At 40.5% G+C, this 14,373-nt stretch overlaps 1 protein-coding gene across 26 annotated transcripts in view; it reads left to right on the top strand.

Moving 5' to 3' along the window:
* Positions 1-14,373, top strand: part of MICAL3 (microtubule associated monooxygenase, calponin and LIM domain containing 3) — a 227,890-nt gene that overhangs the window by 165,717 nt on the left and 47,800 nt on the right. For 21 of the 26 annotated variants that reach the window (XR_009156059.1, XR_009156060.1, XR_009156061.1 and 18 more), the window contains 4 exons: positions 5,740-5,935; positions 8,547-8,821; positions 11,430-11,519; positions 13,791-13,928. Coding sequence is in view for 23 of the 26 variants with exons in the window: in XM_058190697.1 (XP_058046680.1) it covers positions 5,740-5,935; positions 8,547-8,821; positions 11,430-11,519; positions 13,791-13,928 (699 nt within the window). In the remaining 3 variants the exon portion in view is untranslated. The remainder of the gene's footprint in view (positions 1-5,739; positions 5,936-8,546; positions 8,822-11,429; positions 11,520-13,790; positions 13,929-14,373) is intronic. The other 5 variants (XM_058190716.1, XM_058190712.1, XM_058190704.1 and 2 more) reach the window with 2 other exon arrangements.

Below are 14,373 nucleotides of genomic sequence, written 5' to 3'. Positions count from 1 at the left end.
TATTGCTCTTCTCTGACCCACTCTTGATTCATTGATTCCTTAGGTTGATCTGTATTCTGTACTAAACAGAGTACTCAAGATGGGGTCCCATCAAGACTAAAATGAAGTGGATTCATGACTTCCTGTGAATTAGAAACTTCCTTCTGTTGATACAGCCTAAAATGGCATGTCCTTTTTTTGCAGTTGCTTCACGGTGTGATCTCATATTCAGTTTGTAATTCAATACAGTTCCAAGATCCCCCCCCCCCAAGGCATGTTCATAGAATAGCTACTAATGCTAAACCAAGTAACATCCATTCTTTACTGTTACATTGGCTAGATAGGTAGGAGGCTTTCTTACTCACAAAACTGCATGCTGTGGTGAAATTGGAAAGCAGAATAAAAGAGATCCATGGGCACATTGAAGACCTGAGAATTAATTAGGCAATTAGGTAATTTTGAAAGTGAGTAATGTAACAGCATTGAACTACCTTGGGAACTTGTAGTCACTATTTCTAGTCTTCTACCAAGTTTATCAAGGGAATGCGGAATTTGAAGTAATAGACTGCAAATTCTTGCCTGATGTGCAGAAGGAGATAAGGACAATCTATGCAAAATATTCGTGTTGCTCCTCAGTTCCTCTCGCAAACATGTGACATGAACATGTGATTCAGGCATACTAACATTTCTTTACTTGCAGATGGCCATTTTTTTCCCCTTAGTTGGGCTTTGGCTACGGGACGTTTCAAATAAGGTTTTGTTGATATGTATGGAATTTAGAAATGTTTTATGGAAGCCTCTGCCAACTATACTATTTAACTTCAGTTATATACACAAGCAGGGACGCGATGGCTTAGTGGCTAAGACACTGAGCTTGTTGATCGAAAGGTCGGCAGTTCAGCGGTTCAAATCCCTAGTGCCACATAACGGGGTGAGCTCCCATTACTTGTCCCAGATTCTGCCAACCTAGCAGTTCGAAAGCCCATAAAAAATGCAAGTAGAAAAATAGGGACCACCTTTGGTGGGGAGGTTACAGCGTTCTGTGCGCCTTTGGTATTGATTCATGCTGGCCACATGACCACGGAGACGTCTTCGGGCAGCGCTGTCTCTTCAGCTTTGAAACGGAGATGAGCACTGCCCCTTAGAGTCAGGAACGACTAGCACATATGTGCGAGGGGAACCTTTACCTTTACCTATATACACAAGCATTTATTTTGCTGAAAGGTGCTCAAAATTACAATGTGTTCTTGACATCTCTCAGGTATTTAATTGTTCTAGCTAATACAGGTGGAAGTTCCAATGTACTTCAGATCCAAGTGTCTGATCATTTTATTTGTCAGTGGCCCAGATTCAAGCAATTACACTTGACACTGATTAGAGATAATTTATTTATTTATTTATTTATTTATTCATATTTTTATACCGCCCTTCTCCGAAGACTCAGGGCGGTGTACAGCCAATAAAACGACAAAAATCCCAACAAATTTAAAATACAATATCAAATTTAAAAAACTGATTCAATCGCTGTAACTTAAAATATTAGCTAAAGTTTATCAAAACTAAAACCTTGGTAAAAACCCTATTAAAACCCACTAAAACCCCCATACTAAAATCAATCGGGCCAGCCCCGCTTGGTGAAAAAAGAAAGTCTTGAGCTCACGCTTAAAGGTCCGGAGATCAGGGAGGAGACGGAGTCCCACCGGCAGCTCATTCCATAGAGCCGGGGCCCCCACAGAGAACGCCCTTCCCCTGGGGGCCGCCAGCCGAAATTGACTAGCCGACGGCACCCTAAGAAGACCCTCCCTGTGGGCGCGCACTGGACGTATCAGACAATGGGAGTTAACTGTCGGCAGCAGGCGGTCCCGTAAATATCCCGGTCATGATATTTTTATAATGATAAAAGGAAGATAATATAGCTAGAATTTGTGATTATAATTTAAAATATAAAACACTGCATAAGTCAGTGAAATCATTGGCACTTCTTGCTGAATAGGAATATTAGTAAGATTTAATATCTAATAGCTTATATTTGTCATAAAACAAAGGATAATTGCATTTATTAATGATACAGATTATCAGGAACCGATTGCCTGATAAGTTGCATATTTTGAGTTTATGAGCAATAGATAAATAAACACATGACACAAATACACAGAGAAAGAATATTCTGTATGTTGGATGTCTGGTTGTTTTTGGTCTGGTTTGGTTTGTAGTATCTTTGTAGCATAGTAACAGCTGGGAATTAAAAAGACTAAGCAAAATGCTATTCCTTCAACTCTCAATGGCAGAGTAGTAATCTGACAAAACTGTTTCAGTTCCTCTTTTTCTTGGCCATTTTGGTGACCCTTTGAGAAGCATTCTTTGCATGTTGTGACTTGAGCATATCTCTTTCCTCGTTCTTAAAAAAATACACTATCATTTATAGCTCACAGTTCTTCAATAGCTTCCAGCCCCAGCCCTTCAAGATCTGCTTTGAAGCTCTTTTTCTGAATTTACTCCAGTTGTGAATCTCCTGACTCACAAACAGCCCAAAGTTCTTTTTTCACCCTTGAGAAGACAAAGGGATCAAATTTTGAGCTTAGTGCTAGAACTTTATACCACAGACATTCAGGCAAGGGGCCTTTTCCTTTCCGTACCTCCTTTTGGGAAAAGGCCCCTATGAGCACTGTCTACTTTGGGTGGGTGGGGGGGAAGAGTTATAAGGTTCTAGACCAGGGGTATCAAACTCAATTTCATTGAGGGCCGCATCAGGGTTGTGTTTGACCTTGGAGGGCTGGGATGGGCATGGTTGGGGTGGGCATGGCTAGTTCAATGTCACTCATATCAGGGGGCGCCTTGGGGGCCTGAGCGTTCTGCCAGTGATAACGGGCTCCCAAGCTCCGTTTTCAGCTGCGACAGCCTCCTGCAACCCTCTGCTAGTGAAAAGGGAGCTCGGGCTCCACTTTCGCTGGCAGAGGCACTGTGGGCCTGTCCTTCGCTGTTTCCAGGGAGGCCCCTTGGGCCAGATCTAAGCATCCCACAGGCCAGATCTGTCGCCCGGGCCTTGAGTTGGACACCCCTGCTCTAGACCTTGCCAATGTAATTCTCCTACCAGCTTCAAATAAAAGATGTCAAAAAAAAATAAATATCCAAGCCAATTTCTCTTTCAGGTCCTTCCATATCAGCCTGAGGCGGAATTCCTGCTGATTTTAAGAAAGATTGAAAACACTACAGTCCTACTACAGGTCACGAGTCCTTGCCTAATTGTCTAGTGGGTGTTCTCCAAATCTTGCCTTCTTTAAAGCAGGGGTCCCCAACCCCCAGGCCGTGGCCCACTACTGGGCCATGAGCCGTTTGGATCCTGGCCGTGGAAGCAGCGGGCCAGCACACACACTCCATTTACTCAGGTGGGGTGTGTATGTGTGTGTGTGTGTACGCTGGCCTCTCGCACAAATGGAGTTGTGCCTGCTTGCCATTCCCTCGCACAGAACCAACCCCTCCTCCCCCCACCAGCTCCGCAAAGCTAGAAAGATTGTGGAACTCTGCTTTAAAGTATCTTTAAAACCTGAAGGAAACCTTCTACTTTGTGCTATTATAACACAAAATGGAATAGATATTGCCTTTCTACTTGATAGAAACAGATTAGTCCTTGTTCTTTGCCAGCACTGATGCCTTTTTGTCTTCTGTTAAGTGTTAAATGGAAGACCCTATTAAGCTTTTAGGATTTATTTGTGCGGCAATTTCAGTTTTTCCTTCTACTATATAAATACCACTAGTATTTCATCAATTTTCGTTTTCTTTGTAGTTAAACAATTTAGATTTAGCTCCCATAGCTTGTTTCCTCCTATTACTAAGTGGGCCCCTTCTTGGAGTCTTTCCATGGTCCTTGCTCAGTTATCATCCAAAACATTCGAGCCAAGGATCTTCTGCGTCTTTATGTCTTTTCACTATGAAAACTGCATCTCTGCCTACCATACAAGTAAACGGTGTCAGCTCTACATAACTTTGGATAAACACAAGATTAGCGTCTTTGATAAGAGCATCCTTTCTTTAAATTTTCTCTACTTCTCAAATGTCACAAGTTTTACTCCCTGATGTTTGTTTGTTTGTTTTTTCATAATCCCGGGAATCCATCTTACCCTGTCTTTGTCTCTGACATATTTTGGGGCTGTTTTCAGCTAGGAATAAGACTATGAGTAAATCTTCCATGTTCTTCCTTGTCGTTTTAATCCATGCAATGACCTCTCTGTCTAAGCATGACACTATTCGTACTTGATCATCGAGTTGAACTAGCTCACTTTTTGCGTTAATGGTTTAGCTCTTCCAAAGGATGCTCAGGGTCTTTTCAACTGCATCTACAGAAGCTTCATCCCCAGGAATAGCCTCGTCCACCTCTGTGAAATGTCATTGGCCTGATGTTAACTGTTATAATGGATGCTTTTTTTTACATTTTTTCTGGCTGTCCTTTGTTCGTTTTTAGAACCCCTTAAATTCAGGGTCTCCAACCTTGGCAACTTTAAGACTTATGGACTTCAGCTCCCAGAATTTCTCAGCCAGCAAAGCGACCCCTGCCTTAAATGATGTCCTCAAATAAGCTCACTATTCTTCCAATTAGGGGATGCAGTGGCTCAGTGGCTAAGACGCTGAGCTTGTTGATCAAAAGGTCGGTAGTTCAGCGGTTTGAATTCCTGGTGCCGCGTAACGGGATGAGTTCCCGTTACTAGTCCCAGCTTCTGCCAACTTAGCAGTTTGAAAGCATGTAAAAAATGCAAGTAGAAAAATAGGGACCACCTTTGGTGGGAAAGTAACAGCGTTCCATGTGTCTTTGGCATTGAGTCATGCTGGCCACATGACCACGGAGACGTCTTCGGACAGCGCTGACTCTTTGGCTTTGAAACTGAGATGAACACCGCCCCCTAGAGTCAGGAATGACTAGCAGATATGTACGAGGGGAACCTTTACCTTTATTCTTCCAATTGCTGATCTGTAACTGAAATTGTATGTTTGGTCACTTGACTATTCATAAAACCATCCTGCCTTACTCTGTCTGGTGGTTCATTTCATGTTAAGAGACTGAGCAGCTGAATCAGGTCACATGACCATGGAACACTGCAAATGGCTGTAAATTTGGCCCAATTGCTGAGTACCCAAAGTTCAGTCATGTGACCTTGGGTAGGTGGGTGGGCAGTGACGGTGGAAACATCCAATCTGCTCTGTTATGATCATCTAAATATTTGCAGCCCGAATCTGATAGCACTAAAACTGATAAAATCTTTTGGCATTACTCCACTCCCAAGAAGCCATCCTGAGCCACTGCTGCTGCCCTCAAAATGGCTAGTGTGTGCCACCCCAGCACCAAAATTTCCTCTGATGTAGCAATTCATGGACCACAGTGTTCTACTTAAACTACACCAGATGTGTTTCAACTTTGTTCTTGCAGTCCCCAGCTGGTATGAGAGGGCGTCTTAAGATATCTGAAGGACACCAGGCTGAAAAGACAATATTGAAGGCGTAACACAGCATGCTATTTGGTCCAAGAAGAGAGAAAAAACCCACCTTTCTGTGCTTTTTTACATTCTAAGGAAAAAATACCATAACAAATTGTTGTTTTCTCCAAAACATATTGAAGGACTACTATGAGTCTCCTGTAGTTAGATCCCGGTTGGAGGTCAACAGTTTAGCATCCTGGTGGGACTGTTACAAAGGCAATTGTTCCAGATGCATAATTGGGATCAGGATTCATAATATTTTCTGGTTGTTTGTTTCTTAATTCTTCTCCAGTTCCCAACATAAATGGCGTAGAGGAACCCAGTCTTGCTAAGAGATTGCGTGGCACACCAGAACGGATTGAATTGGAGAACTATCGGCTCTCGGTACAACGGGAAGAAGACTTGGAAGAAGTGCCAGAGGAGACATTGGCAGAGCACAACCTCAGCAGCGTGCTAGACAAAGGAACAGAAGAGGATGTACCCAGCAGGTTATTTAACAGGCATATTTAACAGCTTCTGTAGTTAGATTTTTATAGCCTATGCTAAAACATACTTCTTCAAATTAACTAGCAAAAATCTCTTAATATATTGTGGTACCAGAGACTGAAAAGAAAGATGGGTTTGGAGTTCCATTATAAGGTCACTATGATTTCTCTACAAATCTTACAAAGCTTTGTCTTCTAGTTGGTCAACCATTTTTAGCACAGGACACATTTTGCCCTGAATAGCGTTTACTGCTGTTTTTTTTTCTTTTACTCTTTATCCTATAAAACTTAGTAAGACCAAACAAGATTTGCATGCTTCTTCAGATTTTAAGATTTGGGGGCACTTAAATGAAATGAAGGATCTGAATCAAAAAACTGTCCAAATAAGAGGTTAACCAAAATGCTACATTTTGGGTTCAGCCTCTAAATTCAAAAATGCCAACTGCCAAATTATAAAGCTTGCAATTTTCTAACTTTTTTTTTTACAGAAAGGGTTTGTAAGCCGCCTTCTGCAAGCACAAAAATGTCCTCAGATATTAACACTTTACTTTAAAACAGAGGTGTCCAACTTTGGCACCTTTAAGACTTATGGATTTCAACTTCCAGAATTCCCCAGCCAGCCATACTCCCTGGACACCCCTACTCTAAAAGAACTACAAAAACCACCAAACATGGCAGTGGACACCCTTGTTGTCATCAGAAATCTATTTATCACTTGGAGATTCACTCAGCTATCTTAAATCATAGAATCATAAAGCTGGAAAGAACCTTGGAGGTCTTGTAATCCAAGCCCCTGCCTAAAGCAGGACTCTTTATCCCCATTCTGGACAAATAACTGTCCAATCATTTTGTGAAAACCTCTAGAGGCAAATATTAATAATGTAGAGAAACAATTGAAGAACTCTATTTAACTCATAGGTTCCAGCTAGAGTTCTTACTCTATATACTCCCATTTTCAAGTAACAGCAAACTTTGTCTTTCGAAGAAAATAAAGCTAACATTCTTTCATGATGGTTTCTTATCTGACAAAGTAATATACTAAAATAAAATAATGTTTTTGCATTGCAGGGGTTGGGAGGGAGGAAAATGCATTCTTAGAAGTTGCAAAAATATGCGGGATTTCTTTCATACTCTAGATAAAATTCCCAGATGATTTACATTTGTTAAGTTTGCCCATATTTTTACTTAGCAAGCTTCTTTTTTTAAAAAAATAGAATCTATTTGCACACATACTATTTGGGGAAAATAGAAATAGAGGATAGAATGAATGATTCTCTAAGTTAGATGATTGTTTTTTCCCCCTCTCCAAATGGGCACCATTATTTATCATTAATAAAGCACAGGTTGAATAAACGAGATACAGACGTTGAAGTGACTCAGACTGTTAACTATGGAGAGAGAAAATTTAAAAATGCAATTATCAAGCTCTGTTTCCATTCATACAACAGATTACAAAGATTTCCATAGGTAAAATAATGGTAGGTACAACATTTTTCTGTGAAGGTAGCAAATGAAACTATCATAGAACATCTGAAGGACTTAAAATCAGGAATAAGTAATATTCCTTCTGATGTTTTGAAAATTGTTCTCATAGTCTCTGCCCATTGGCCATGCTGGCTGCTGTTGAAGGGTATTGAAGTACATGCTCTTCAAATAGGGGTATGGTTGTTATACCCGTATTCTTAGTAAATCAGCTTCTCTAAATAAAGTTCTAGATTCAGTTTTGCCTTTATGCCATAGAATACCCAAGGACTTAAATTTCAGGTTGTTTATGAAAATAGAAACTCATTCATTCCCAGTCTCCCCATCTCCATTAAAATAGGGAGGGGTGGGGAAAGAGAATTGAAATAGAAAATTTCAATAGACTGCTGGGATATATGATCTCAGATATAGCTGCTCACCTTTTGAAAATTCAAAACCATGGGAAAACCATAACTTAGCACTAACTGCATGTTTGAGTCATCTTCTATTTTACCCCAGGATTCTTTAGTTGAAATGAATGAATATAATACATAAATATCTGACATGCCAAAAAGCTATTGCTGGCCGGATGTACAGGTAGTCCTAATTTATGACCACAATTGGATTCAGAACTTCCATTGCTAAGCGAGGTAGTTGTTCAGTGAGTTATGCCCGATATTATGTTTTCTACAATTGATAAGCAAATCACTGCAGCTGAATCATGTGATTGTTAAGTGAATCCAGCATCCCTGCATTGACTTTGTTGTCAGAAGCTATTTGGGAAGGTTGCAAATGGCGATCCTATGACCCTCAGAACACTACAACTGTTGTAAATACATGCCAGTTGCCAAGCGCCCAAATATTGATCACGTGATTGTGGGGATGCTGTGATGGTCATAAATGTGAAGACCATAGATCACTTTTTTCAGTGCCATTGTAACTTTGAATGGTTGCAAATCAAGGACTACCTAAACCAGGTTGAAGTCCTCCAGGCTTAAAGTTGCCAAGTTTGGAGATCCCTGATCTATACAATATCAGGCTAAATAGTTGGGTATTCCGAACAGGTTGATGATAGTTTCCTTTAGCTATATTTATAGAAAAGTATTATTAGCTGAAAGCCTTTCAAAATGGCTCTTGCCTGTTTTCCCAACAGTAGTTCAGAATCAGAGATAGAGGAGGAGGAGGAAGAGGAGGAAGAGGAGGTCGAGGCAGCAGACCAGCCCAAGCAACCGACCTCCGATCTGGGTGGCGTGCCATGGAAAGAGGCTGTGCGAATACATGCCATGTTGAAAGGGAAGAGTGAGGAGCAGCTGGAGATTGAGAAAAATCATGATCATGAAGAACAGGAAGAGGTGGAAGAAGAGGAGGAGGAGCTGGAGGAGGAGGAAGAAGAGGAGGAGGAAGAAGAAGAAGAAGTCTCTAGCGAAGGTTAGTAATAGTTTTTTTCCCCTCCATCTAGGTATAAATTTGTGTGCTGATGTGTGATATATGTGTGTCAGGGATGGGCTTCAGATCCTTTAGCAATGGGTTCGCTGCTCCATTGTTGGGTGGGCATGGCCTAGTCGGCAGCCTGCACCATGGTGGGGGATGGGGGGGCATTTTTTGCCCTCCTCAGGCTCCAGAGGTTTTCCTCGAGCCTCCAGGAGGGCGAAAACTGCTTCCCCCAGGGTCCGGAGGCTAGGGGGAAACAGGACTGTTTCCGGACTTCCGGAATTTGCCCTCCCCTGCACTTACCTGGAATGATGAACGGGCCATGTGGAGACTTGTGGGAGGGGCAGCTGGGGCGGGGTGGGCATGGCCACCAGGAGTGGCATTTGGGGGTTCGCCAAACCCCGGCAATCCTTGGCTAGAGGATTGCCTGAACCCTGCCAAATCCCCAGGAGCCCACCCCTGATGTATGTATTCCTCTTTTTCTCTGGAAAACTTACATATTAATACATAGCAGTAAATCTGACTGAGTTTGATATATATAAAAAAATTCTGGGAAGTGAAAAAGAAATCCTTTGAGGAAATAATACTGGTAGAATCCAAATTGAGGCTATCTGTTCTCGTTGTATTTTGTCTAATCCATTGTTCATTGCCTTTATTTAATGTTAATATCTTAAACGCAATACTCGGCTGTTCTATTTGGGTTTACCAAAAGAAAAAGCTACGAATGAATACGTTGCACTCAAGATGAAGACAGAATCACAATATTAGGAGCCAGGAAACCAACCTCCAAAGGCAGACATTTCAGAAAACAGTTATATCATTATTGTAAAGCATATTAATTATCTACGAAGTTCAGTGTTCCGCTTCTATCACTTGCAGGAAAGGCTGAGAAAAACCTCCCATCTGAAATTTGTGAAGCCGTTACTGCAAGCTGTAAACTGTTTGGAAACATGATCATGCGGTCAGCATTTGCGAGCCAGTTTCCGAAAAGCAGCCAGTGGGGGAAACTAGATTCATTTAATGACCACGTGATTCATACAACAACTGCAGTGATTCACTTAACAAATGTGGCAAAGAAGGTTGTAAAATCAAGCGCAACTCATCATTCAGGTGTCTCATAATGCGCGTAATCCTTTTCTTGACGAGCAAGGAAATATTGACTATAATTCTTTCTCCATTTTCAATGTATTGGACACTTAAAAACTTTACAGTAGGAGGGCACTAGAAACAACAACAGGCCATAATTCCATCAGTTGAGGCCAGGGGTTTCCAAACTTTGCAACCCCAAGACTTGTAGACTTCAACTCCCAGAATCCCCAGCCAGCATGGTAATATATGTGCCAGAGGAATTCTGGGAGTTGAAGTTCAAAAGTCCCAAAATTGCCAAGTTTGGAGATCCCTAGTCTAGGCCCTGACCAATTTTGAGGTTAAGAAATTGCTTCCCTATGTTTTCCAAGATGGGTTTCAATGAATTGGCGATTGTTAGTTAGACTGAAACAGCACATTTCCTTACAACCTTGCTTCATAATGGAAATTCTCGCCCCAATTGCGCTCTTCAGTCAAGGAGTACCTGCAAGTAGCAAAGACTGTGAGGAAAGATACTAACGTTATTCTTTCTCCAGCTTCATGAACTTATTCCTTTTGTTTTTTTAAAAAAACTAAACATTAACAATACCTAGCAGAGAAATAAGGTGGGATATGAAATGGGGGAATCTGACTCTGTAGATGACAAACAACCATTTCTCATTCATGGGGATGAGGATAGGATTGGGAGTCTGAGCCTGCAATTGGTATACATTCAATGAACACAACAGGCTAGGTTTTCAGTTGTCTAAAACAGAGGTCTCCAACCTTGGCAACTTTAAGATTTGTGGACTTCAACTCCCAGAAGGAAATCTAGGAGTTGAAGTCCACAAGTCTTAAAGTTGTCAAGATTGGAGACCCCTGTTTTAGACAGGGTCTAAAAAACCCTGTCTTAAAAAGCTGTGAGTCAACTGTACTCAAAAAGCTGCAAGTCACTATTTATTGTAGCAGCTAGTAGAAAATCATAAACATGTAGAATATGTAGGTTGGAAGGTGAGGAGGCACCCAGCATCTCTGATTTTTATAATCGTAACTGACAAAACCACCAACTTGGTTACTTTTGGAACTGATCGTTTTTTTAAAACGATCAGTTCCTTATTTTAAAATAAGTATGGTCTGTCAGAGCATTTGATCACTCTCTCAAGTTCTGCATGGATCAACTCCTTTAATAATGGAACATAAGAAGGGGATTTTAGCCAATAAGAGTCTTGGTAATAAAGTAAAATTAGTTAAATATCGTAGGTGCAGGAAAATTGCTTGTAAATCCACACACAAGTTGTGAGATATATACGGATTTTCCAATTTTGTAGCCTCTGTGTGCGGTGAGATAGATGGTGTATCCATTACACATGTATCTGTACATATTTAGCATGTTCGGATTCCTATGTGAGATTGAACATGCGTAAGACTATCTAGAAAAGTGAAGCAACTTAATGCCTCTGTGGGTTTCCTCAGCTTTCACTCTGTCCTTTATTTCACTCTGACAATGCTATTTGTTGGTGTCTTCCTCCCCCTGCTGTAGAGGGAGAGTATTACCCTTGGGAGCGAGAACTTCAGCAAGGCCTCTGGCTTCAACGTCTATCAAACGAAGAGGACATGGGTACTTTTAAAGGTACCCTAGCACCGTCACTGCATTCCTTGAGGAAAAAGGGGGAGCTCCTTTATTACAAAGAGCAGGTCTCATGTGGTACAGCGTATTTAGAAACTGCTGTATTCAACAAAATTACATTCCAAATAAAAGCACACCTCTATCCGTCTTTTCCTCTAGATCAGTGTTTCTCAGCTTAGCAACTCTATGTTATGTGAGCTTCAACTCCCAGAATTCCCCAGCTAGTTCCTCAGCCACCCATGCTAGCTTCGGAATTCTGGGAGTTGAAGTCCCCGTATTTTAAAATCGCTAAGGATAGAAAAACTGCTTTAGGACATTAGCATGGTCATTTACCATGTGGTTTTACCTTGTGGTTTACCTTAGTTTTTCATCACAATAACTGTGAGATAAGAAATAGAGATTACTCAGTTCAATCCCTAATTACCATGAACAAATAGGTTCTCTTTAATTTTTATTGAACATTTTAACCATTATATGATCAGGAGCAAATATAACATTTGGTTTTTTTTTCTGCCTCTTTCATAATGTAAATAGAGTAAAAGCTAGATTAAAGCTCAGGCATTTTTAGTTTAAATTCATTAAATTCCATTGCCAAATATGTGTCTGTTGCTGCACACTCATATACTGTCTTTTTTGTGCTGCTTATCTGGGAATGAGTCAAACTCTAAGCATTCAAAGACAAGCAGCATTGTGATCTTGTGTTTTTCACTGTGCCAGATTTTTTATTTATTTATGTCATAGCTTGACATTTTTGTTACAGTGATAACTTCATCAAAAAGAAGTTATCAAAAAGAACATTCTCTCTCTTTTTATTAACCAGAAAAAAAGTATTTTGTTCCAGTTTTTGAAGACTAGGTTTGACAAGTTGGAAGTTCCCTCCATTTTGGCTTAATATTATATCACATGTTATTGTGACATATTGTGATAATTTGATAAAAGCTGTTTGTTTCTAGTGTCTCAAATTCAGCTGCAAAAATGGTTGTATATAAATAGGGAACAGGGTACAATAGCAGTCATTATGGCTATATATTGTCATAAATAAAATTTTGAAGAATTATATCTTTCTGGAGACCAAACAGAATAGGAGTATGTGCTGTTTTGCTCACGCTAAAACCCTGCCAGCAATTGTGGATAACAAATCACAGACTGCTCTATATTTTGTTTATTGGGACATTTGAACAAGGGTTTCTATCTTTTATAGAACAAGCCAGATCCACATTTTACTCTTACTTTCAAGGTAAGAAAACAATTTTTTTAAAAAGTGCCAGCTGGACAATCAGAATTCATCAGTGATCAGATGACCAGCATTCAATCACCAAACCCCTTTTCTTTATACTAAATAAACTACAGATTTTCAGAAATGCAACATAATAATCCCCTGTGTTAAAGTTTACCATTAGGTCAAAAGCTTCATGGGAAACAAATCATCTTTATGGGCTTAAAAAAAATTGGAAATAATGAGTTTTGTTGCATACTGTCAGAATAACAAGTTTTTGTTTCTCATGGTTGATGAGGCCTGCTCTTTGAGAGCCTTGCTAAGGTTCTGTGTATGAATTCCCAGACATTTTTTAATCTCACAAATTAAACTCATCTTGTTAACTCTCCAGCAGTGTGTTCTAACACTAACAATACTTACCCAAGGATTTGTGATGGAAAAGGACAGTTGGCGGCATGAGTTGCCATAATTCAACAAGAGAACTTGAGTGCATGATGTTCCTCAAAATGCCACAGGATGGTTTTATAGTTATATCATTCTTCTTGGAAGCAAAATAGGATTGGGTGTGAATTAAAGAAAAAGAACAAAATGTATTTAACATTCTGCCTCTATTTTTAGTTTCTTTTTGGCTATTCTGTGATTTAAGTTGCACATATTGGGCAGTTATTGTTTGGAATGCTGCTTAGTAAAAGAGAAGAGACAAACGGTCTGTTATAAACCATACTGGTGAACATGGTATCTTTATTAGCAGTTAAGGAAGAATGACAAAATATACATGTTGGAATTAGATGCTTTTCTAATAGTCTTCACCATGATGAATCTTCAAGTATTGTATGCATCACTGAAGGATTATTGTATTTTGTGGTGAATTGGATATATAAACTGCAATGTAGAAGGACACACCGGCATGCCCAATGCTGATCTTTATCTATTTTCTCTTTCAGTCTACTTCAAATAACTTTTTTTTCTTTCCCTGTCTTTCCTGTACCCTTTTTCCTCCCTGTTTTCCTTTACCTATGCCTTCTACATGATCCACCATTGGCCCTTTTCTTTGCTAGCTGGAAACCTGAGGCTGCAGCAGATAGTAAATCCAATTGATCCCCTGGAAATCTTGGCTGATGTGCATTGGACACACATCCGTCAGAAGGAGGAGGAGGAAAAAGTGGGTCCCACTTCTAAGTCCTCCACCTCAAGAGGTAACCATGTCCACTGCAGTGACCCCCTATATCATAAGGGCATTTGATTTCCATTAAATGCAGAAAGACCAATTCTGAGACCATCCTCATGTTGCTTCTAGAGCTTTCCTGTTTGTCATTGTTTGTAATAGAATGGAACACGTCTTGTGTCTGTGGTATGAACATTTATTTGTAGTGGAAGAGGGATCTGCTGGTATGTACTATGAAGACTGTAGTAGGAGGTATCTCTTTTAAGCTTTAAGTACCCATGATTTCCTAAGACAGGCAGAATTAGCTAGATTAGTCTAACCCAGACCAGGGGTGTCAAACTAAAGGCCTTGGGCCAAATGTGACCCCTGGGGCACTTACATCTGGCCCATGGGGCTGCCCTGGAAACAGCAAAGGACTAGCCCGCGATGCCTCTGACATCGAAAACGGAACTCGGGAGGACCATGCGTGGCCTCCA

The sequence above is a fragment of the Ahaetulla prasina genome, chromosome 7, assembly GCF_028640845.1.
Source record: "Ahaetulla prasina isolate Xishuangbanna chromosome 7, ASM2864084v1, whole genome shotgun sequence".
Taxonomy (NCBI): Eukaryota; Metazoa; Chordata; class Lepidosauria; order Squamata; family Colubridae; genus Ahaetulla; species Ahaetulla prasina.
This window is presented reverse-complemented; position numbering and strand designations above follow the sequence as displayed.